Genomic DNA, 26,536 nt, shown 5'->3' with positions numbered 1-26,536 from the left:
CTTAGCCACATCCGACTCTTTGCAACCCCATGGACTGTAGCCTGCGAGGCTCCTCCGTCCATGGGGATTCTCCAAGGCAAGAATACTGGAGTGGGTTTCCATGCCCTCCTCCAGGGGATCTTCCCAACCCAGGGATCGAACCCAGGTCCTCCGCATTGCAGGTGGATTCTTTACTGTCTGAGCCACCACCTCAACACACTTAGATCAGGATGGTCAGGCTTAGAGCTCCAGCACTACACAGAACCACAGGCACTGTGCAAGCATGAGAAAAACAGAACAAGGCTTTATAATCATCAAGTAACTGATGTCATAACCAAATTAAGAATATAGGCATATCTCTGAAAATATGCAGTCATGTACATATACATTTCCACATATTCTATCTTATGCTATACCTAAATATAGATGGCTTTTGTTAAGGTATTAGTGAATTCTGGCTCCCATCATAACTAAGGTGGGCCACCACTACCCAGGGATCAAGAAGCATTTGATCTCTCTCCTATTTTTTACTACAAGCCTGAAGAGCACATTAAGTTGGTGCCCTGCTCCAGGGTTTAATTCTTCTAATGAAAATTGTCAGACTTACTTGTTTCTGACTAATCTACAATTTAGACCTTTTGGTTTATCTCCCATGAAGACAAAGAGCTTGTTATACCCGTTCTCACAATAACCTTTCATAGCCTAGAATTATAAGCTAGAGTCATTAAGTTCGTCATTCTCCAAATCAAGAATCATGTTCCAGGGGATTAAAGACGCTTCCAAGAGCAGAGCCAGGCCCTGTACTTTCCCCTAAGTCATATGATCTTGGACACTCTTTTAGGATAACCATCTAATTCTGTTAGCCTTAGAGATACCATTTTATTTCTTAATAATTTCTATTGAATAGCAGGCTTCTTCTAAAAAGAAGCCATATATACTTCTCTGTGTATTCTATGGAAAATAAATCTTTAAATATTTAACTCAGAAAGTGAAGTTCTCTAATTTGCTGCCCCCCAACAGTACCATCATTAAACACATTATTATCTAATCTCTAAGATTCATACATACATACAAAATTTAACAGAAAAGGCATCATTTGTTATTTCATGTTATATTGGGAGTTTTCCCCATTTGCTCCTAGAAGATAATAAAGTATTAATATTTTATCAATATTATATACTAAGTATTATCCCAAGTGCTTTATATGGGCTTTCACATTTAATCTTCATAGCCAGTCCATAAGTTGACACTATTATTATTCCCAACTTACAAATGAGGAAACTGATGAACAGAGAAAGGAGGAATAATTCTTTCCCAGGGTCACAGAATTCACATGAAATGTTGGCGATGGGACGAGAGTCCAGGCAGCCCAAGTGGGGTCACACTGTGCACCCCTTTCATCACTGTGAAAACCGTATCAAGTATATACATACCATGTTATGCAGTTCTTTTTAATAACTCTTAATTATATGAATATAACATAACTAATCTCTGAGGGATGGACATCTGTGTTATTTTTAATTTCTTGCTTTTGCAAACAATGCTGCAATTAGTGTCCTTGCATATATATCTCTGTACATTTAAGCATCCAGCATCCTTTTTATTTTGAAATATTTTAGACCCACAAAAAAGTTGTACAAATGGTACAGAGCTGTATGCCCTTCACCCAGCCTTCCCTTAATGTTAGCATCTTATATAACTGTACTATAATTATCAAAACCAGGAAATTAACATTGGTACTGTATTATTAACTAAACTACAGATCCTATTTGAATTTCACTGGTTTTTCATTACTGCCCTCTTCTATTCCAAGATCCTATGCTCTATTTAGCAGTTGTGTTTTCTTGGCCTCCTCCAGGCTGTGATAGCTGGTCAGTCTTTCATGGCCATAACACTCCAAGGAGGGCTGGTCGGCTGTAGTGTGGAATATTCTTCAGCAGGAGTTCAGTCAGTGTTTCCTGCGTGCACACTGAGCTCGGGCCTTGGGGAAGGACAGCACAGATGTGATGCTGTAACCTTCTCAGTAGGGCACATCACAGGCTTTGTGGTCCACGTCTTACCACTGGCACGGTTAACCCTGATCACTCGGTCAAGGTGCTACGTGCTGGTGTCTACACTGCAAAGTTTCTATTTTGCCCTTTGTAGTTAATACCTGGGAGAGACAATTTGAGACTATGCCAATATCCTGTTTCTCCTTAAACTTTCACCCACAAACTTGAGCATTCATCAATGATCCTCATGTGCAACAATCATGGCGGTATTTGCCTAATAATGATATTCAGTTTCCCTCTTTGCTGTTATAGGCATTAACTGAAATTCTTCTGTAAGCAAAAGCTGCCTCTTCTGCACCATTTAAATACCATTTAAAGGTGGACATTCCTTTTGCTCTATCGGGCATAATCTGAGACTATCACTTCTTGCTCTGACTGCCCAGGGCTGGCCACTCAGAGCCCCTCCAGCCGGCCGGAGTGCCCTTTTGACAGGTCACCCCCTTTCCGGCACCACAAGATGTTCTGTGACTCTTGTATTTTCCCTGCTCCAGATGGAGAGTCAAACACTTCTCCAAAGAGACCTCGTCCTTTTATTGGTAAACAGTATTTTAAAACCAAGGTTTAGCTGCAAGACTAGTCACGGCTACTGCGGGTCACGGCTTCTAGAACCCCTTAGCAGGCAGAGCCAGAAAATCTCTAACTCATGCCTCCATGCCAGTCGCCTCTCTGCATCTGTCCATACATTAAAAACTATAGTAGTCTGGTACAGATGTGAGAGCTGGACCATAATAAAGGCTGAGCACTGAAGAACTGATGCTGTTCAATTGTGACGCTGGAGAACACTCTCGAGAGTCTCTTGGACTGCAAGGAGATCAAAGCAGTCAATCCTAAAGGAAATCAACCTTGAATAGTCATTGGAAGCACTGATACTGAAGCTGAAGCTCCAATACTTTGGCTACCTGATGCAAAGAGCCAACTCATTGGAAAAGACCCTGATGCTGAGAAAGATTGAAAGCAAAAAGAGAAGGAGGTGGACATAAATTTGAGCAAACTCCATGAGATAGTGAAGGACAGGGAAGCCTGGTGTGCTGCAGTCTATGGGGTTGCAAAGAGTTGAACACAACTTGGTGACTGAATATATAGATACCTGGCTCTTATCATATGCACATTATTTGCTTACGTGTTAATCTTAGTATATGCAGAGAGTTATAGTCTCAATTGCCAGTTCTTAGCCTCCTTTGCTCACAGAAAATAATGTAAAGTTTTATTGACTTTTTAAGATTGGGAATTTCTCCTCAAATGCAAATATTGGCAAAAAATTCTCTACTTTTTAATAATAACATAAAAACACCATAAATCTGAGTTTGGCCTTTTCATAAAAATATAGGTGGGTACCCTTAGGAGTACTAACACCACTTAATAGAAGGATCTTTAAATTAAGCTTTTAATTCAGTACTACAAACAAGGAAAATATAAGAACCTCAATAATCTGTGTAGGGGAGTTTCCAAAGGTTTGGTTTGACATGTTTTTAATTGAGTTTTTCCTAAAGAAAAACATGAAACTGATGTGGTGGAGGAAAAAAAAAGAAAAAAAAAATATATCCTCAAAGCCAATAGCACTGTGAAAACAGGAAGAGGAAGAAATCAGTGAAGCAGTGGCAATCTTTTAGAGCTATCAGAAAATATACTTAAGCATATTAAAGCGGAAAATGAATGTAAAAAGATGAAATCAGAAGCAGTTCCGGGGAATCTTTTGAGTACTAAAAGTGTAAAACTTTAGTCAGAGCACCGGGGTCAGGATCTTGGCGGATAGAAGTGCGGTCAGGAAGCAGGGCTTTGTGCGCAGGCGCAGGCGGTTCCTCAGCCGCCGCGGGGTCACCTCCCCGCGGGGTCACGTCTCCGCGGGGTCACCTCCCCGCGGGGTCACGTCTCCGCTGGGTCACCTCCCCGCGGGGTCACGTCTCCGCTGGGTCACCTCCCCGCGGGGTCACGTCTCCGCTGGGTCACCTCCCCGCGGGGTCACCTCCCCGCTGCACAGTCAGGACACACGGAGCAACTCCCAGAAAGGACGGGCCTCCTCTAGAGGACCTCTGATCATCGCGACCAACACTTCGGGTGTGGGTCTAAGACCGGAAGAGAAGGAAAGAAGCCAGTGCTGGCAAAGGACAGGAAGACAGGTTTGGAAAGACCCTGGAAGGCTCTGTGGCCCCGGAAGTATAAACAGCAAAATGCCAATCACCGGAGAAAGCCATAATTTGTCGATCCCCATGAAATGACCGCTTGGTTTTTGTCACCAGGGCCTCCCCTTTGCATTCTATTTCTCGTATCCAGTTTTGGCGAAAAAAAATACCAGCTAGCTTGCTGGTTTCGGTATTTCAGCCCTTATGTACACATGCTTTCGAAGGGTGAATACAAATGACCACAGGCAGTTATAACCTTTGTATTTTTAAAAGGCTGGCAGGAAGTATTGTTAAGACTTTCTGTAGAGATGCTATACCTTCCTTGTGTTTGCAGGGCAGGAACAGAGACTAGAAGGTAGAGAATGAACTTGTGGACCCAACGCGGAAAGGGGACGGTGAGATGAACTGGGAGAGAATCACTGACATGTATACACTCCGAGGTGTAAACAGATCGCTAACGGGGAGCTGCTTCAGAGCGCAGGCAGCTCAGTCAGCGTGGTGCTCCGAGATGACCTAAAGGCGTGGAATGGGGCTGGCGGGGGGGGGCCCAGGAGGGCCGGATCTATGTAGCTGATTCACTTCCTTGTACAGCAGAAGCCAACACAACTTTGCAAAACAATTTGAGGTCACTGCCCACCCAAGCAGAATACAAAGTCCACTGAAAATGGTCCACTGCGGTGTCATACAAAAGAAGGCCCATCCCCTGGTTTTCATCAGTTAGATTTGAAGTTGTAAAAAAGTTTAGAAATACTTAAAATAACTTTTTAGACTTTCACATGTAATTCTACTTATGATAGCCAGACAGAAGGTGATATAGAAATCACACTACAAAATTGCCCCAGGCCTTTTAAAAATATTTATATACATTAAGTGTGCAACCTTTTGACACTTCTATTTCTCTACTTTCATCTAAAAATATCTCCTGTTAATCTGACAGTGGCCTGAATGACTCAGCATGAACAATAACTAGCACACAAGGAGCGAGGTTCTGGGATAAAGCTGCGCCAAGGGCATGACAGGTGGTCATGCTTGCTGCCTCCACTCCAGCACTTACACCATTACTACCCCCACCACCCCCTCTCCAGTTCTCTCTTTTATTCTGGCTCCACAGCATCCATTAGAACTGCCTTGAATGACAACTAAGTGCTCCCTCCTCGAAAGAGGCTTCCTGGATGCTCTCCTGTTGGAAGTCTTTTTTCTTTACTCTGAAAACCCACAGCATTTTCCATGTAACTCTCTACTACAGGCAGAATTCGAAAGAAGATGCTGGCCCCCAAGATTCTCATTCCTTGGATACTTAGCTAAACGCTCAATTAGGTGCTACTGGGATGGAACTCTGCAGGTAGAATTAAGGCTGCTGATTAGCTGACCTTAATACTGGAAGGTAATTTTGGATTACATTGGGGCGGGGAGGGGCTCATGCATCAGTTTTTAAGCAAGCTCTTCAAAGCAAAGAGGAAGGCAGAACTATCACTTAGGAGATGTGTCAAAAGAAGAGAATAGGAAAAATGGGGCCAAAGAGGCAGCGAGAGACACGAACAGTGAGAAGCACGTGACCTGTCGTTGCTGGGTCTGAAGATGGACGACAAGGACTGTGCGTGGCCTCCAGAGGCTGAAGTGACCGACCTCTGGTCAACAGCCAACAAGGAAACTGGGACCTCAGTCCTACAGCCATAAGGAAACTGATTTCTGTCAACAACCTGAATAAACTTATTAAGTAGATCCACCCTCAGAGTTTATGGAAAGCAACACGGGCCTCCCTGCACTTGATTTTGTCCTTGTGAAACCCAGAATACAGGCCAACCCAAACCTCTGACCTACAAAATGGTTAAGATATTCAAGCTGTGTTGTTTACATTTGTGGAAATGTATTGAAAACATAAATAGAAAACTAAAATGCTTTCTTCTGTACTTTATCCTATTTGCCAGTTGAAATTTCAGTGGACATCAGATCAGAATCATCTGAGAAGCTTTTAAAATGCACATAATCTATTCCCAGATAAAATTTCTGAGGAAGATGAGGCCAGGAAAGGGAGAAAACATCAAATTTTTAATTAGTCACTCTCTGACATTAACCCTAACATTTTTTAATACTAGCATCACTTCATAAAGTTCCTGCAAGCCCCTCTCCAGGTAATTCCCATCCTCACATCCCCAGAGCTAACCACAGTCCTGATTTTGGTTTTCCACTGAAGGTTAGTTTTGCCTAAACTAGAACTCTCCATAACAGACCCATGCATTGCATATTCTGGTGTAAGTTTTCTTTCTCCATGCTGTTGGGTATACAGGCACTCCACTCCTTTTTACTGAGAATCACACATTGTAACACTACACTATAGCTTATCCATTCCCGGTTGATGGACACGGGTGGTTCACAGTTTTGGGCTATTATGAATAAAGCTGCTATGAATATTTTGGTGACGTGCTTTCATTTCCCTTGAACTGCTGGATCATAGGGTAAATGTATGTGTAGTTAAAGATCATTCTCTGAAGTGTCTATGCCATTTTAAGGGTTTCTACATGAGTGAGAGTATATCAGCCCCCCTTTTCTCCCGTCTCAAATGATCTGAATGTGTGGCAGGATTTGAGAACCACTAGATTAGATTAAGAATTCCTCCAGAGCTGGATGCACATCTTACTCATCCTAGCTTTCCTCAATATATTTAGCATAGTCTTTAGCAAAGCAGGAACTCATGAATCCTATCAAATTTCATCTTGATCAAGCTGCTGACTTTTGCCATATATGGCAAATTTATTAAGTAAGTCTTCCATCAGTTCAGTTCAGTTCAGTCACTCAGTCATGTCTGACTCTTTGTAACCCCATGGACTGCAGCACGCCAGATTTCACTATCCATAACCAACTCCCAGAGCTTGTTCAAACTCATGTGCATCAAGTCAGTGATGCCATCCAACCATTTTATCCTGTCATCCCCTTCTCCTCCTGCCTTCAATCTTTCCCAGCATCAGGGTCTTTTCCAATGAGTCAGCTCTTCACATCAGGTGGCCAAAGTATTGGAATTTCAGCTTCAGCATCAGTCCTTCCAATGAACACCCAGGACTGATTTCCTTTAGGATGGACTGGTTGGATCTCTTTGCATTCCCAGGGACTCTCAAGAGTCTTCTCCAATACCGAAGTTCAAAAGCACCAATTCTTAAGTGCTCAGCTTTCTTTATCGTCCAACTCTTACATCCATGCATGACTACTGCAGAAATCATAGCTTTGACTAAACGGACCTTTGTTGACAAAGTAATGTCTCTGCTTTTTAATGTGCTGTCTAGGTTGGTCATAGCTTTTCTTCTAAGGAGCAAGTGTCTTTTAAATTCATGGCTGCAGTCACCATCTGCAGTGATTTTTGGAGTCCAAGAAAATAAAATCTGTTCACTGTTCCATTGTTCCCCCATCTATTTGCCAGGAAGTGATGGGACTGGATGCTATGATCTTAGTTTTTTGAATGTTGAGTTTTAGGCCAACATTTTTAAGTCTCCCATAACTAAACACAAGTAGTGTGATTGTGAGTAAAGTATTTCCTTATCTGAATAATCATGGGTCCAATACTTGTTTTCTCTATCAAATTTCGAGCTTCAAGAGGGTGTGGCCTGTGTCTGTCTTATTAAGTGTTGTACACATGAATCTAGCACAGAGACACATATCAGGGCCTCTATGAATGAACGAAGTGCACAGGGGAAAGAAAAAAACCCTTTCTTCTGAGTTTTTTATTTTAATTAAAATAAGCTACAAGTTTCCACTCTGGGAGAGTCCTAGGTCTACAGCTTTCAATATTGGGGGGAAATAAAGATCCTTCTGAAAATCTGATTAAAACTATGGATTTCCCCCCTTCCAAAAAACAAAAAAACAGACCAAAAAAGACAGATGTATGTATACATCCACACACATTCACAATTCTGTACATATCAAGTTGGTCACATAGTGCTCACATGATCAGAAGTCATAGCACGGGGTTTTATAAAAAACTGCAATCAGTTCTTTCACCAATATTTGTTGAATATCCGATTTGTCCTGGAACAACACTATGTATTAAGGCAAGAGTTTCTGCCGAAGAATAGGGATGGAGTGGGGGCGGGGGGGTCACACACCAGTGACCAGCAATTGCATCTAATACAAAATCAGACAACTCTTTTTAAAGATGACTTATTTGCCCAAGTCTACAACATATGACCAACAAACTGAAACACAGATAACCCTTCAAGGTAATACTTTGGGGATAAGAGATTTACCTTTGAATTGTGTTTCTGGAAGTGAAAGAAAAACAGGGAAAGAAGAGTAACCATGCTGCATTCTCAAGGAATAAATGCTTCTAGCATTAAGGGACCTCGTGGTGAAATGACCTGCCCCGGGAGACGGGACTACCATCTGTGGCGGCTTCCTCAAATGGCAGTGTGTCTGAGACACAAAAATGACGCTTCTGTCTGTGGGAAGTGTGAAGACAAGGGTAAATGTTAAAACAGCTAAAGCAAACAAAAACTTTAAAACAGCAACAATAAAAACCCAACAGTGACAGAGAATGGAGCTCAAGAATGTCTTCTGCTAGAGAAATGAATTATTCTATATTAATGGATTTTCTGATTGAAGTTAATTTCCTCAAATGGCAAAATCTTTATAAAACACTTGCTGGCAATCTTCCCAAATCCATTTCGCACTCCTGGTCTCCTTAATCAAACTAAGTAAACATGATGTAATGTTTCAGATGACTCACTCAGCCCATCCTATACTCCACCATGCTACAGCACACTCTGAGAAGTTGCTGACTACCCACCTGGGCTTGCCCCTCATCAAAACAACTCCAGCCGCTCCAGGCAGAGACCCAGGGCTTTGGGGGTTTCCTCTTTCTCTTCGCTTCATTATCAAGTCACTAGCTGGTAAGGTCCATTTACCTGACTGATAGCACTCTGCAAGTCATCCTTCTAGCTCCTGGCTAACCTGGGAAAACAACTGTTTCTTCAAAATAAGTTCAATTTAAAATTTAAATAGCAACCTGAATATTTCTGTTTTATGAACTTTGTTTCAGGAAAGGTGAGCTAGCTTGGAGATGAACAGTGGGAGGTGGCCAGGTCCAGACCCCTAGTTTTAGGCAGCTATCTGTAAAAAGGCACCCACATGGCCATTGGCTTGGAAAAGTCAGGGAGGAAGATGAGGCCAAAATTTTAAAGTAACAATTCTGGTTATTATCAAAATAGACCATAAATGAGGGTCTGAATAAAATTTGTAATGCTTGTTATACAGACTCCATAACACCCATTCTGGCTGTTCAGAATTATTTTAAATGTTTTGCATTTTCAACTTTAGGGTTTTTTTCAGACAACAGACATTTATATAAGTGAAGCGTTAATACAATCACAAGCCAAATTGTTTTCCTTTGTGATTTATTTCTTATTGTACAGCTACAAATGCCTTTAAATTAAAATCCGTGTCTCTTTTGTCGAGGATAGACCATCCGCTGTGATACGTTATTAGCCACTAAGCTGCAGGCTTGTTAAAAGAAGTCCATCACTGCCATCCCTGACTGGTACATCATAAGCAAAGGGGGATAGTTTAAATTCACAATGTGACCCCCGACAGTCATGTCAATACCGCAGGCCCATGCCCGAGTGACAGGAGCACCTACCTACCCTGGTGGACGGTATCATGAAATTTAAAAACCTCCCAAACCTATGAACATTCTAACCTCCATGGATGCCTCTGAATATAAAATTCTGTAGCACTTCTTCATGACCAAATTAAAATGAACTCTATCTGGGAATCATTAATATTCCATTATAGGACCCGTAATGATTACTACCTCCCCTCTCTCCTACTCAAACTCTTCTCTCTCTCTCTCCTTTTTTTTTTTTTGGTTAAAAATCTGTCTGTACTCTTTAAGCAGCATCTGTTCTGTCAAAATGTTCTAACAGACTTCTTTCTGATAGATTTTTTTTGTTTCCTAAAGCATGAACATGACATGTAGACCTTCAGCTATTTCCAAATATTCCCTTTCTCATCGTCACCGTTTTCACTCAAGGTCGGAACCAGACCAAAAGCAGCAGCTTTGTCTGTGCAGGCCAGCACCTGACCGGAAGCAACAGCCTGCACCCGGACCTCCCCGGGGAAAGCGGAGCAGAAACACATCACGAACCTTGTATCACAACTCAGCTTGGTGCATTTTACTGAACAAAGCTGCATCCCATATTTTAAGCCAAAACCTTTCAAGCTTCCCTCTTGAAAAGCTTGCTAAGGCAACTTTTCTCTTGAAAGGCTCGCCTGCTTCTCCCAGGATAAGCACTCGAGCCGGTTTCTTCCATAGAGACTGTCGCTACCAGGCCTCCAGGACCTTCCCTTGAAGAGAGCTCACCTACCCCAGACGACAGTTGATGCTCTTTTTTTAGCTACACTTAAATACCACCCCTCAGTTCCTATTTTCAACTGCAGACTCCAAATATAACTCCGATCAAGTATTTTTGAGAATTCACTTCAGGCTTTTCATTTATAAAAAATGCCGACTTTTTTCAGACTGTGGCCGGTTTCTTCCTCTCACATAATTCTTTCAGAGTAATCCTTTGAGGACACCCACAAAACAGAGGTTAATTTTCTTGGATTTAAATCTGAACTTTCACTACTAAGCACACACTTCTTTGTCTAAACCAATAAATACATCAGAAAAGTTAAAACTTGAGAGATGCAATTTGAGTTTACAAAGAAAAAAAAAATGATATTAAGAACACTCCTAATACTTAGGCTGAAAGGATCTGTAAAGACCATGTATAGTTTTTATCCAGCTTATTCTTTGCCACAAAATATTTTGCTCAAAAGAAATTGCACATGAGTTAGTTTGAGCCCAATAGAAAAAACAGAGGAAGTAGTTCTGGTCCTGGTAGAGAGTGGGGACATGGCAAGGGGGGACCAGATACTGTTGGCTTTAGGAGCCTGAACTGAAAACCTGACGATTATGGGCATGAAACCATTTTACAAACCAAGAAACCATAACTGAGGCACTGTCCCTTGTCATCAGCAGCGAGAGGACGAGCGTGGAACCCAGGACCGCCAACACTGGGATGCACTCCCCAATCCGCATGGGCACTCTTGGAGGAAGGTGTTACTGCCCACGCTACACACGTGGCCGGCACAGCGGCGCAGAGTGACACCAAGATCGAGCCTTAACTTGGAAGAAGCCGTCAGGGTGTTCCTACTTTTTAGCACTCTCCCATTTCATGCAGTTTAGAACCCAGGTGATATAGGAAGGGACAGTGGGGCAATTTGGAAAATAATTTAGCAACAGAAAAGCTAGTATCTCAAAACAATCTGAAACCATTCTGTTATTAACTGTCACCAGCCACGCCCAAGCCGTCCTCCCTTCTTGAATGCACAGCTGCAACCATTTCTTCACCGTCTCATTTCCACTAGAACTTCCTTCCAAAAAATTCTCCACAGACCCCAGAGTAATAATAATAACCTTTTTAAAGGGACTCATGTGACTCTCTAGCTTTCCAACTCTTTAAAATTGCCTTTTTCTTAAAACCACAGTTTTCACCACTGCTATGCAATTGCAGCTGAGCTTAACAATCATGATATTCACTGCTGGGAAGAGCAATCAAAGAGTAGTAAAGTTTGAAAGAGTATAAAAACTTCATTAAACTCATTATTACACGATGCTTAAATCTCTGGCTGAATGCAGAGAATGAAACTTCCTTTTCACTGGAAGTTTTAAGGAAATAATTGTAGATTCACATGCAGTGGCTAAGACAGTAAAGGATCTTCCTACAATGCGGGAGTCCTGGGTTTGATCTCGGCGTTGGGAAGATACCCTGAAGAAGGAAATGGTAACCCACTGCAGTATTCTTGCCTGGGAAATCTCATTCGGAGAGGAGCATGGTGGGCTATAGTCTATGAGGTTGCAAAGAGCTTGACATGACTGAGCGACTAACACTTAACACATGCAGTTATAATAAACAAGAGTTTTTTTTAATACATTTTACCAAGGTTTTTCCAATGGTAACATTTGCAAAACTACCGTATATCATAGTATTTTACAACCACAACACTGACTTTGAAAACCCTCACCAGATTTCTCCATTTATACTTGTCCTCACTTGATAATACTGGAAGCAAAGAGGAAAGAAGAGAGAGCAAAATGGGGGAGAAATGTTTTTTAAGGTCAGCCTTTTGGTGGAAAGAAAAGAAGAGCAACTGTCAAAGTTAAATTTTTAATCTCCTCCCTGGTTGAAAGGGTCAAATTAGATAGGTCAGCGGAACCCTGAAAGCTGAGTTGGTTTTGCTCTCTTTTTAAGAAAAAGCCTACAACTCTTGTTGTCACTTTGTGCAAACAGGTACTTTTTGGAGTTCAAGTTTTTAACAAATTGCTTAAATCTTTAATGGCTGGGTTGTTGTGTTTTGTTTTTGTTTTGTTGTTGTTGTTTTTCTTACCCCTATATATAACTGTGATTGATTAAAAACCTAATGGTTATATACCTGGAAACATGTAGGAAAATATACATATTTCCTAATTATCATTTCTTCCTTTTTACAAGATACATTAATCTTTATTTTAAATGTATTTTTCTGTTGTCAATCTTTTGGATTTGTTTACTTAAATGTTACCCTCCTGGCTAACTTCTCCATCATCTTCACAGGTTACTGTTGCCTAAAAATACCAAATAAGAAAATTATGTTTGAAATAAAACATACAATGTTTTCAGCCAACTATATGTGTTAAGTAATAGATACAGGTAATATGCATTTTCAGTAACTTCTTTAAATTCTAAAACCTGGTTCACATCTAAATTCTGGTTTTGGGGAAAGCAAGGGAAAACATACACATCTGAATAGGAACATTCATTGGGATTCGACTTAATAGAATATGTAACTATTTTTTTCATTTCTAAAAAAATTTTTATCCAATTTTTGAGGTCACTTTCCATTTACAGCTATTACCAAATATTGGCTATATCCCCTGTGCTGTATGAAACAGCCTTGGGTCTTTCTTGGACCCAACCATCTGTGCCTCCCATTTCCCCACCTACACTGTGGCCCCCCGCCCCCAACAAGTAGCCATTTGTTGTCTGAATCGGCGAATCTCCTTCTTTCCTGCTTTTTCACTACTTTGTTGTATTTTATTTTTAGATTCTACATGTAAGTGACATCACACAGCGTTTGGATTTGCCTCTGTCTGATTTTATTCACTTAAAGTCTATTTCTGTTGCTGCAAATGGCAAAATTTCATTCTTTCTATGGCTGAGTAGTATTCCATCACATTCTTTATCCAGTCATCTGTTGATGGACACTTAAGTTGCTTCCCTATCTTGGCCACTGTAAATATTGTTTCTATGAACAATGAAGTGCACATATCTTTTCAAATCAGTTTTTTGTTTTTTGGATTGTATATTCAGGAGTGAATGTACTAGGTCATACGGTTCTAATTTTTATTTTTTGAGAAACCTTCATACTGGTTTCCACAGTGGCTGCACCAATTTACATTCCTGCCAACAGTGCACAGATTTCCTTTTTCTCCACATAATTGCCAAAATTTGTTATTTTTGATGACAGCCATTCTGACAGGTGTGAGGTGATAGCTCATTGTGGTTTTGATTTGCACTTCCCTGATGATTTATGATATTGAGCATCTTTTCACGTGCCTATTGGCCATCTGCATATCCTCTTTAGAAAAATGTCTATTCAGGTCTTCCAGCCATTTCTTAATCAAGTTGTTAGTTTTTTTGATGTTGAGTTGTATTAGCTGTCTATAAAGGTTGGGTATCAACCTCTTATTGGTCATATCATTTGCAAATATTTTCTCCCATTTAGTAGACTATCTTTTCATTTTCTCAATGGTTTTCTTTGCTATGCAAAAGTTTTTAACGGTTTCATTTGTTTATTTTTACTTTCCTTTAGGAGATAGATCCAAAAAAAAAATATTGCTATGATTTACGTCAAATAGTGTTCTGTCCAGGTTTTCCTTTAGGAGTTTTACAGTATCCAGTTTTACATTTAAGCCTTTAATCCATTTTATTTTTGTGTATGGTGTTAGAGAATGTTCTGATTTCATTCTTTTACACATAGCTGTCCAGTTTTCTGGACAAGGATTTTTCAGTTATTTACAAATCAATGTGATATACCACATTAGCACACTAATGAATAAAATACCATATGATCATCACAACAGATGCAGAAAAAGATTCTGATAAAATTCAATGTCCGTTTCTGATAAAAACTCTTCAGAAAGTGGGCATAGTGGGAATATATCTCAACATAATAAAGATCATACCACATATGACAAATCCACAGCTAACATCATACACACGAGTGAAAAGCTGAAAGCATTTCCTCTAAAATCAGGAAAAAGACAAAAGATGCACACTCTTTCCACTTTTATTCAACAGTTTTGGAAGTCCCAGACATAGCAGTTAGACAAGAAAAAAATAACAAAAGGAATTCAAATAGGAAAAGAAGAGGTAAAACTGTCACTCTTTGCAGATGACATGATGCTACACATAGAAAAGACATCACCACCACCTAAAGACACCATCAGAAAACTACCAGAGCTCACCAATGAAATCAGTAAAGTTGCAGGATAATACATAGAAATCTGTTGCATTTCTATATACTAACAACAAAAGATCAGAAAGAGAAATTAAGGAAACAATCCCCTGGAGAAGAAAGTGGCAACCTACTCCAGTCTTCTGTGTGGAAGAGATTCATTCCCAGGATAACAGTCTAGAATCTACCGATAAACCCACGTGCCTTCTGACCCAGAGCTCTCCATTTGGAGAACACACAGAGTAGGAAGACACCCAGAAATACGCCTTCTTTCCCAGGGTTTGCAGTCACTTCAGATAATTCACATCTCCATTAACATTCCAGGGTTTTCTTGGGATCTTTAAAGAGGACCAGAACGAAGTTGCTTCCTCAGAGGTTCTTCATGATCTCAGGACCAGTTTAAGACCAAAGTATCCTTAGTCCCTGCACTTTTGCAGCAGCAAAGACCCAAACCAAAGATAAGATATAAAAATGCAGCAAGATGGAGAAGAGGCACTGTTGGCAGGAAACACAGGATTAACCAAGGTTCACTGTCAGGCGCCTGTACAATGTCAAGACAGGCAGCACTGCACAAACGCCTCCCGGGAAGGATTCCCACGGCCATTCTGTGGAACCAGCAAGTCTTTAGAAAGAAATGAAGCCAGAGATGATGAGGATTAACAATCTTACCCCAATAGGAGAAAACGCTCAAGGTCAAAGTCACAGATGGTTCCTTCTAAGAACAAAATGATGGGTGTGTTTAGGCTGAAAAGGAAAGGGAGACAGAAGTCCTGTCTACTGACACTAATCCCACTCAGCCCCGGGAAGGGGAAGATGCCTCGGGTCCAAATACTCGCAGGAAGGGGTGGAGTCCTTGTCCAGTCCACTCTGAGGTAGGTAAAGAATAAAACAATACTAAAAAGTTATAGTGACTTCCCTGGTGGCTCAGACGGTAAAGCGTCTGCCTACAATGTGGGAGACCCGGGTTCAATCCCTGGGTTGGGAAGATCCTCTGGAGAAGGAAATGGCAACCCACTCTGGTACTCTTGCCTGGAAAATCCCATGGACGGAGGAGCCTGGCGAGAGACCGTCCATGGGGTCGCAAGAGTCGGACACGACTGAGCGACTTCACTTTCACTTTAAAAAGTTATAATAGCTAGCACATACTAGAACTCTGAAGTCCTTAGATATATTAACTTATTAAAACAACTAGATAGGTAGGTGTTAATAAAGCCTCCCATTTCATAGATGAGGAAACCAAGAGACAATGTTTAAGTGAATTTGCTCATAACCCCTCAGCTAGTCAGACAGGGGAGTTGAGATTAGAACCCAGTCAGCAGAGTTCCCAAGACCACAGTCATAATCCTCATGTATCATGTTTCTCAGGAACTTCATCCTCCAACCGAGAGATGGCCCGAATTTCACATTCTCATCTCCTTCTATTTAAGTCCTGAGAGATTTATTACTTATTAGAATCTTAGGAATGTCCTATTAAATGATCAGAACTAAAAGCAGACCTTCCCTCTTCCCCTTTCTTCCACCTTACCCCCAATGACGCCTGAAGGCAAACCACATCCAAGCACTGGGATTGGCACGCCCAGTGGAGCCATGGAAAGACACATCAGATACTCTGGCAGAGTTTGGTCCTGATTTGGTGAGAAAATAGGCAGGAGGGAGAGAGAGAAAGAAAGAAACAAGGAAAGAGAGAAGGAAAGAGAAAGAGAGAAAGAGAGAGGGAGGGAAGAAGAAAGGAGGAAAGAGCATTAATGTTTATGGAGAAGAAAGGGGATGGGAGCTGAAGTGGAATATTAACCTAAATCAAAATCGCAATCAGTCTCCTACTAAAACTGTACCTATATTTCAAGTGGTGACTTATCTCAAACATCACGTCCTCCCAGCCAGATTTCAAGTTTAAAGAACCTAAATAATATTCTATCACTGATTGCCTTTTGGTACCCAACTTCTTCCATTTTATACCCTAGATATCTGTTACTTATAATCATTTAAGCAACTTATTGGGGAAAACTCTTATTTGCACAAAGCACTCATACACTGATGTATCTGTTTAGGTCATTTGAGTAAACAGCAGGGAATTAGCAATAAATTGTAAAGTGTGAAAAAGGGCTCAATATACCACTATCTATCCTTTTCATGTAAAAAAATGTAAATTTTCAGGCAGATTTACAGCTAAATATTAACTCAAGCATCTGAATTAAAGGTTTGAAACAAGTCCCTCATGGTGTATACCTTTAAGTATGTTAAGGCCTATTTTTTATTAGCATTTCTACTAACAAGCAGAATTCATTTTATATTTTTAATATGGAACAATTGTCTATTTAAGAGATAAAGGACCCTCTATCTTTTTTAATAGTTTGCAGTCTCTGAGAACAGGGGTCCATTTGGTTCTGATATGTTCTCCAAGTCCACACCTGAACACACAGTGGGTCTTCAGTAAATATTCCTGACTGTGCAACTACCCTGAACAACAGATGCAGGTCAGAATGTTACTTCTGGTCCAAAAAGAAAAACCAAATGCTACTCTGATCCAAAGAAATCTTAAAGTAATAAGGTCAATGTGTAGCAATAACTGTTTATCAGTTCCATCCATATAAATGGCTCACCTCATAAATTAAACTGAATGGAGTATATACCTGTAATTTCTAACTTGGGAAAGGGGTGGCAGAAGAGAGAAAGGAGTTATCTAGAACCTGTAAGATGATACCAAATGTGTGTGCGTTTATCTGGATATATGTATCTGTCTGAGTGGCATGTGTGTAACACTGCCCCCCTAAAGGCCAATTCATATCCCACCGAATAATTTATCTCAACAGGGAATGAAGAGATAGCTATCGAGAGAGAGAGAGAGAGAGAGAGAGAGAGAGAGAGAGAGAGAGAGAGAGAGAGTGTGTGTGTTTTGGTGGGAGGGGAGGAGAGAAAGAAAGATAAGAAAGAGACTAAGAAAACAAAAGAGAAAGTCAGAGGCAGAATTAAAGAGAAACTGAGAGGCAGAGAAAGGGAGGCAGAGGGAGAGAGGAAAGGAAGAAAAGCAATTAAGAGGGCTGGCCACAGAGAGGAGTAAAATGAAACGAACGGTTTGAAGAAAATCTTTTCTTGCTGAAATCTGCAGTAAAATCCAGATTCCTGCTGAAACAGAAAACCCTCCTCTGGGGTGGGTGAGTGACTGAGGTTTGTCACAAAAGGAAATCAATATTTTACTTGACAATTTCCATGTAAATGCCACCGTCATTTTCAGTATCATTTCACTGTCAACTTCCACAGTAAATAAAAAACAGTATAACACTTATTTTTCCCCCTGAGATTTTTAAGCATGATCTCAATTGTACGACTGCAACCAATCATCCAGAAAATTCTTGGCAGAGCAAATCAAAGAACACATGCTTACCCAAGGTGAATGGCAGCCACTGGACTGTACATTAACTGCATTTGGTTCATGATTCGGAAAGCTCCCTCAAACATGCTCTAGATCTGCACACTAATGAACCCACAGTCATGCATGTTACCACAGCCTACCACAAAAGTCTAAAAGCTTACTATAAAAATTCTACCTGTCAACTTTCATTTCTGGCATAAGTTGATAAAAACCTCACAAATTCTCTCCTAGAAAGACTGTTAACATTCCATGCTAACACCACTAGAATGAGAAAAGGCCTGTTTACATGTGTCTACTGCTTAACTTGGAGAAGGCAATGGCACCCCACTCCAGTACCCTTGCCTGGAAAATCCCATGGACGGGGGAGCCCAGTAGGCTACAGCCCATGGGGTCGCAGAGTCAGACACGACTGAGCAACTTCACTTCACTGTCTAACTTCCATGGATGCACAGAATGTATCAAGTCCCGATCCACCATCTTTTACTTTCATTTCCATTTGGAACTGTAGCATCAGAAATGGCAGCATTTGTTCCATAGAGAAAGGACTTAAAAAACACCTTCCTTATATAGTAAGCTGAAGATACATTTCCTCTTGCTTTTTTCATAATATAATTTTTTAATGAGCTGCAATTAAAGCCAGTAAGACTCAGAATCTCGTAATACCATTTTTACACCTTTTTTCATTTTTCAGAGTATATATGTCTTTCCAAATCTGGCAGAACTCAATTCTATATATTATGTAGTTTAAAAGTCATAGAAAACATAAGGACTTATCTTTCTACTCATACATTTTCATATTATACCACAATTCAAATGTGCTGCCCTTCTTAGCAAATTCAGTCAAAGGAACTGATGTCAAAAGAAATATACATGTGTACAAAGTTTTTAAAAAGAAAGTTAGAATCAAACAGAAATCTGTAAAGATCACATTCTTAACACATACATCTTATCCTGAACTTCAAAAATATCCACATCCATTATCAGTCTTTATTTTGTATTTGAATCAAATGCACATCTCATGTATACTGTGGCAGGATGTTATGAATCCCAAAGTTGATTAGAGGGAAGACATGCTAATTGTTGTCAATAATAAAGCTCAGTGCAAGTAATCCAGGCATTCCACAATTACTCAGATTTTAATTTAATCTCTTTCCAAAGATGACCTGAGTGGATTTCTGAGGACTGAATAGTCAGAACTGCTTCCTTTATTGTCTGATAAATGCCTATTTGTTTCCATAGTGAATACACCATTGTGATCTTTCTCAAGTTCTGACAGTCAAATAAATAAACTGCCCACTATTTGTATTATGAATTATTAAAAATTTACTGATTTATCAGTATTATAAATTATAATGTGGACTTCTAGAAATTATTAATTGAAGGGTACTTTGCAGTCTGACACGTCAAGGACAAGGTCCAACAGAAACCTCACCAGAAAAACTAAAAAAAAAACAACAACAAAAGACTTAAGTGATCTTAGCTTATTTTACAATAAAAGGTAAGTAGAAAATATAAACATATTTTAAATACCAGTATTTCAGGGTGGGCCATTAAGAGGAACAAACTACTAAGTATAAAAAAATAAGTTACAAGAATACATTGTACAGCAAAGAGAATATAGTCAATATTTTATAATAACTTCAAATGAAGTATAATCTATAAAAATACTGAATTATTATGTTATATACCTGAAACTAACATAATATTTTAAATCAACTCTACTTCAGTAAGTAAATACAAAAAAACCGGTATTTCAATGCTTACTTTCAGTAGATCCTTGGAGAAATCACCACCTTTATCTACCCCTTGGAGGTTTGCGATGAACTCTTGGCAAGTCATCTTCTTTCCAATATTCTGGAACAGAGGCAAATAATACATCACAATGACATAGGTGGAATTAAGATTATTTCTTGAAACTGTGATTAAACAAAATAAGATTGATTTGGTTTTTCAAAACCAAACACAAACACCCCAATATATGTGTGTATATATATACAAGTTTATATGCATATGAAAAAAACAGATGGCTTATTATGCTTTGAAAACTGTCATTAAATATGAATAGCAAAATTATGTCAAAGTTTTATTTTAGCCTAAGAAAAAATCTGAAAAACCTTTGCTACATTTATGAAAAGAATATATAATGTAGCTTTTACAGGAAAAACATGTATAAAATGACATTTCTTAGCTGAACTCTGATGGCTATTTATTTGCTTCTTTATTTGTATTTCCTACCTATTGCCAGGAATGATGAAGGACCTGAGATTTCAGGCTGCTACTTCAAGCTAAGAACTTAGCCTATCACAGGCGGCTGAATGCAGTCAGAAGCAGGACCGCAGGAATTTATCACAACAGAAGGGGCCGGAACCCCAGCGCTTTCTTGCTCCACTTTCCTGAGTCCCAGTACTCAGAGCACCTTGAATGGGGCCAGCTGACACCTGCACACACAGGAGGAGCTCTGAGGTTTGGGGACCTGAATCTTCGCAACGGAACAGTTAAGCGTATCTACCCCTTGGCTGTAAAGAGAGAAACCAGCTTGTATCTTTCAAGGCCATACACAAATCTAACCACTGCTCTGGGAATCACTAAGTCAATTTTCCAATGCTGCTCACTATAGAAATAATATTGAAGAGACAGACCAGAACAAAGACAACCAAACTTCAGTTCACAAAATGGAAGAAAAGCAAGAGATCTTTGGAAAACTGTTTCCAAACTCATTTCCAACTTGACTTAAGGATAAAAAGTTTAACCAAAGAAGACCTCATTAATAAACAAAAATCAGAAAATGTGAGAGCTTCCCTTGTGGCTAAGACGGTAAAGAATCCACCTGCAATGCAGGAGACCTGGGCTCAATCTCTGCATGGGGAAGATCCCCCTGGAGGAGGGCATGGCAACCCACTCCAGTGTCCTTGCCTGGAGAATCCCCATGGACACAGGAGCCTGGTGGGCTGCAGCCCATGGGGTCGCAAAGAGTTGGGCATGACTGAGTGACTAAACACACAGAAAATGTGAACTGCAAAAAGAGAAAAAATGCAAATATGCTAAGAAAACTAATAAAATTGCTATGACACAGAATTGACTCCAATGGCAGCTCCAACTGGCTATTAAAGTTGCCAGTTGTGAAGGATTCTGAGGTTGAGACTGGACTCCCACAGAAACCCATCCCGTGAGCAGGGGACGCAGAACGAAAGTGCAGAGGTTGGGGCTCTCTGGCAAATGTGGTCCAAGTGAGCACGAAGTGTACCGACACAGTGCAGCCCTGCACACAGTACGTGGGCAAACACAATGCATGCTCTACAAGGCTGTTTCATTCAGAGAAGACTAAGAGTAGGGCAGAACAGGAGTCTGCAAGTTGGTGCAGAATGTTCTGGAGACAAAGACTTTAGAAGGAATGCAAAACCATAGACAGTTTCAAGGGAGTGTTTATACAGAACTTAAAAAATATACATCTGCCTGAGAATAGATTCACTTGTGTGTCTTCAGAGTCACCACTTCTCATTTCCTTTTCCACAACTGCCTTTCTGCCTTAAAACATGAAACAATCCGTCCAGTGCTTGCTAATTAATTATAACTTTTGTTAAAAACCTTGCCTCTTCCATCAGGAAAGACAGCATAGATAGTCACACTTAGAGGAAAGACTGCATACATGTTTTAACAATGAGAACTGGCTTTGCCAATTAATGTATTTGGTAGATATTTCCTATAACTTGAATAAATTGCAACTGCAGTCCCAAGTTTTGGTGGAAATTTACTTAAAGCACAGAAAGGAACTTTAATGGAAAATACTGTTTCCTAACATTATATTGAAAAAGACAATAGCTCAATTTTCTCTTATCAAGTATATCAGATCAAACCCAAGCTAAAAACTAGCAAGTATGATCAATAGTCATTTTGATATGACTTGGCAAGGCTTTTCTGGGATATGCTTCAAGGATTCGAGAAAATGAATGAATTATGACTAGGTAAAAATTTCTTTTCCAAGTTAGGTGGTTCCAATTCTTTGCTTTTAACAAAATTAAAAAAGGACATAATTTAATCATCACTTAAGAACAAAAATGTTTTTTTAATATGTGATTTGATAACACTGGGGCACTCTTTCTGCCCCCTTCTGATGTCTGTGTCAGAAGCTTTCTCTATCTCTTTTATACTTTAATAGAACTTTATTACACAAAAGCTGTGAGCGATCAAGCCTCGTCACTGGCCCCGGATTGAATTCTTCTCCTCTGGAGGCCAAGAATCCCGGCGTCTTTTGTGGTTCAGCAGCAACCTTTCATCTGGGGGGCTCGTCCGGGATTCTTCAGGACAAGGTAAGGATGCTTGGAGCTCTAGTTCCTTGTTCTCCTAGCGAACATGTTTTCTGCTGTCCTCTACCAACTCTACAGTGAGTTTGTGTGAATGAATGACACGCCCTGAGTGAAGCAAGCGAGGAGCCCTGCTCTGCAGTTCCGTGGTGACCTCACGCGGCTCATGGTAGAAACCTGTCGGGGGTTATACCAACATGTCAGTGGACTTCCCTGTGGCTCAGAGGGTAAAGCGTCTGCCTACAATGTGGGAGACCTGGGTTCAATCCCTGGGTCAGGAAGATCTCCCGAAAGGGCAACCCACTCCAGTACCCTTACCTGCAGAAGGAAAGGGCAACACACTCCAGTACCCTTGCCTGGATTATCCCACAGACGGAGGAGCCTGGTAGGCTACAGTCCATGGGGCTGCGAAGAGTCAGACAAGACTGAGCGACTTCACTTTCACTTGATGACATTATCTGTTTTTAATCCTTGCAATGTTAATAATGATAAAACTTGTCTTAGAATGATTTATTGAAATACCTGAGTCTTTTGGTAATAAGAAACTGAAACTTTCATCTCAATTTACATAATTTTTGTTAAAATAAGTATCAAATAAAACAATATCAAGACTCCCACATATAAAAACATGTTATACAAACAAAAATAAAACTATGGAAAAGTAGACAAATTACAAATACCAGGAGCAAAAAAAGATTTTTTTAAGTATGATGGACTGTCAATTACTATAACTTTTTAAAAAACACCAGCTTTATCGAAATATAATTCATGTAACATTCATTCTTGTGAACTTTACAATTCAATAATTCTTAGTATATTGTTAAAGCAGTATGGCCATCACCAGTCTAAACTAAGAACATTTTTATCACCCCAAAAAGCCGCTCCATATCCATCGGCCATCACTCTTAGGTCTCTCTTCCATCCTCATTACCCATTCTCTTGAACACCAATAAGAAACGTCTTATTTACTAAGCCCTGTGGAGCTGCCTATGCAGGACATTTCACATAAATGGAATCATACAAATATGGTCTTTTATGACTGGCTTCTCTCATTTAGCAGAGTGCTTTCAAGGTTCACCCATATTGTAGCACTAACCAGTATCTAACTTCTTTTGATTGCCAAACAACATTCCATTATATGAACATACTAAATTCTGTTTATCCATTCAGAAATTGGTGGCTACTTGGACTGCTTCCACATTGTGGTTACTGTAATGTAGCTAAAAATATTCGTGTACAAGTTTTCGTGTGGACTTGTTTTCATTCCTCCTATGTGTAAACCCTGGAGAGGGATTGCTGGGTCATATGGTAACTCCGTGTTGAATCATCTGAGGAACTGCTGGCCCCAGCTCACACACCCACTAAAAGCGTGTGAGAGTTTCTTTCTCTGCATCCTCCCCAACACTTCTCTGTCCTTTCTATCTAAGCCAAACTAGTGGGTGTACACTGGTGTCCTGTGCTTCTGGTTTGGATTTCCCTACTGAGTGGTGATGTTCAGCATACACTCATGCCTTACTGGACACATGAACATGTTCTCTGGAGAAAGGCCGATTCGAATCCTTGTCCTTTTATCATTGTCTTTTATTCTTGAGTTGTGTTCTTTATATATTCTTGATATAAGCTCCTTATCATATATGTACTTTGCAGACACTGTCTCCTATTACTTGAGTTTTCTCATTTGATGGTGTTCTTTGAAGCAGAGAAAGTTTTTAAGCTAGATGGTATTTCAGTTTACTTATTTTTCCTTTTGTTGTTTGTGCTTTTGGTGTCATACTTAACAAATTCATGTCAAATCAAATCCAAAGTCACAAACATTTACTCCTATGTTTTCTAAGAGATTTTATACTGTTAGTTCTTACATTTAGATATTTGATCCATTTTGCATTAATTTTTGTACAGAGTAGCAAAGAAAAATCTAACTTCATTCTTTTGCATATGGCTATCCAGCTGTCCCAGCACCAGATGTATTCTTTCTGCAATGAGTGGCCTTGGCATCCTTGTCAAAAATCAACAGACTGGAATGTAAGGGTTTACTCCTTAACTCTTAACTCTATTGAACAGATCTAGATGTTAGGTTTGATGCCAGTGTAACACTCTCTTGACTTTCATAGCTCTGTAGAAAGTTGTTTCCACCTCTGCATTCTTTTTGTAATGGTTAAAAAACACAAACAATTTACTATCTTAATGATTTTTATGTGCACAGTTTAGTAGGGTTATGTATTTTCACATTGTGGAGAAATAGATTTCCACAACTACTTCCTCTTGCAAATCTTAAACTATATAACTTCCTATCCACCTCCCCTCCACCTTCTGGAAATTATCATTCTACCTTCTGTTCTAATGACTGAATATTTAGGTAACTCATGAAGGTGAAATCATAGTGTTCTCAAAGTTTGTCCATCTTGCAGCATATGTCAGAGGTTCCTCCTTTTTAAGGCTGAGGATTTCATTAGATGTATACCACAATTCTGTTCAACAGTTTATCCACTGATGGATATTTGGGGTGTTCCACTTCTGGGCTTTGTGAAGTACTGCTATGAACATGGGTGTGCAAATATCTCCTTGAGATCTTGCTTTCAAATCTTTTAGATATATAGCCAGAAACAGGATAGATGTGCTATTTCTAATTTTTTAAGGAACTGCCATGTTACTTTCCATAGGGGTGCACCATTTTACAACCCCACCAACAGCATACAAGGAATCCAATTTCTCCCTATACTTGCCACATTTTGTTATTTTGCTTTTTTAAAAAAATAGTAGCCATCCTCATAGGTATGAGGTAGTTTTGATTGGCATTTCTCTGACAATTAGTGGAAGTTGAGAATTTTTTCATAGGCTTCTTTGTTGTTTGTATAATATCTTCAGATAAATGTCTAATTCAAATCCTTTTCCCTCTTTTTAATTGGGATAATTAATTTTACTGTTGTTGTAGAGTTGTAGGAGCTCATTGCATATTCTGGATATTAATGACTTACCAGATATATGATTTGCAAATATTTTCTCCCTTTCTGTAGGCTGTCATTTCACTTTGTAGTATCTTTTTGTATACAGAAGCTTGCAACTTTGATGTCAGCCCATTTGTCTATTTTTAGTTTTGCTACCTGTGGTTTGGGAGTCAGATCCAAGAAATCATTGCCAAGTCCAACATTATGAAGCTCTTTCTCTATGCTTTATTCTCATAGTTTTGTCATTTTAGGCCTTTAATCTATGTTGAGTTAATCTTTTATATGGTATAAGGGTACAACTTCACTTTCTGCTTTGGATGTCCTTTATTCCCAGCACCATTTGTTGAAGAGACTGTCCTTTCCCCATTGAGTAGTCATGGCACCCTTGCTGAAGATCATTAAAAAGTATATATACAAGAGCTTGTTTGGGACTCTGTATTCTATTCCATTTGCCTATTGGCCTGTCTTTACACCAGTATCACACCCTTTAGATTACTGTAGATGTGTAATATGCTTTGAAATCAGGAGGTGTGAGTTCTCCAGTTTTGCTGTTTTTCACATCTGTTTAGGCTCTTCACAGTCCCTTGAGATTCCATGTGAATTTTAGGGTGAGTTTTTCTTTTCTGCAAAAAATGCCTTTGGGACTTCGATAGAAATTGTAATTGAATTTCAGTAGCAGCTCATCAAATTTCTGTGGGGAAGAAAGGTCAGCTGGCATTCTGAGGATGACTGTGCTGAACCTGAAGATCACTTTGGAGAGCATGGCGCTCTAACACTAAGGGCTCCAATCCAGCACCATGAAGTCACTTCCCACCTACTTGGCTTCTTTCAACAATGCTTTGGAGTTTTGAACGTCAATGCATTCATCTTATTTTGTTAAGCTTATTCTTAAGTATCTTAGTATTTCTGTTGATACTGTAAATGAAACATTTCATTTTCATATTGTTCATTGCTAGTATCAGCAATGCAAATGATCTTTGTATATTCAACTTTTATTCTACATCCTTGCTGAACCGTTTTTTAGATTCTAATCATCTTTTTTTTCCTTTTGTAGATTCCTTAGGATTTTCTATATAAAAGATCAAGTCTTCTGCAAACAGAGAAAATTTTACTTATTTCTTTCTAATCATGACATGTTTTATTTTTTTTCCTTGCCTACTCACCCTGGATAAATCTTCAATATGTAACAAAGTGGCAAGGGTAGACACCTTTGCCTTGTTTCTGATCAGGGGCACAAAAAGTCTTC

At 39.6% G+C, this 26,536-nt stretch overlaps 1 protein-coding gene across 7 annotated transcripts in view; it reads right to left on the bottom strand.

Moving 5' to 3' along the window:
• PSD3 (pleckstrin and Sec7 domain containing 3) overlaps positions 1-26,536 on the bottom strand; it is a 475,326-nt gene that overhangs the window by 193,829 nt on the left and 254,961 nt on the right. For all 7 annotated transcript variants that reach the window (XR_010658389.1, XM_065901506.1, XM_065901507.1 and 4 more), the window contains one exon: positions 19,809-19,898. Coding sequence is in view for 6 of the 7 variants with exons in the window: in XM_065901506.1 (XP_065757578.1) it covers positions 19,809-19,898 (90 nt within the window). In the remaining variant the exon portion in view is untranslated. The remainder of the gene's footprint in view (positions 1-19,808; positions 19,899-26,536) is intronic.

This window comes from Muntiacus reevesi, chromosome 10 (assembly GCF_963930625.1).
Source record: "Muntiacus reevesi chromosome 10, mMunRee1.1, whole genome shotgun sequence".
NCBI lineage: Eukaryota > Metazoa > Chordata > Mammalia > Artiodactyla > Cervidae > Muntiacus > Muntiacus reevesi.
This window is presented reverse-complemented; position numbering and strand designations above follow the sequence as displayed.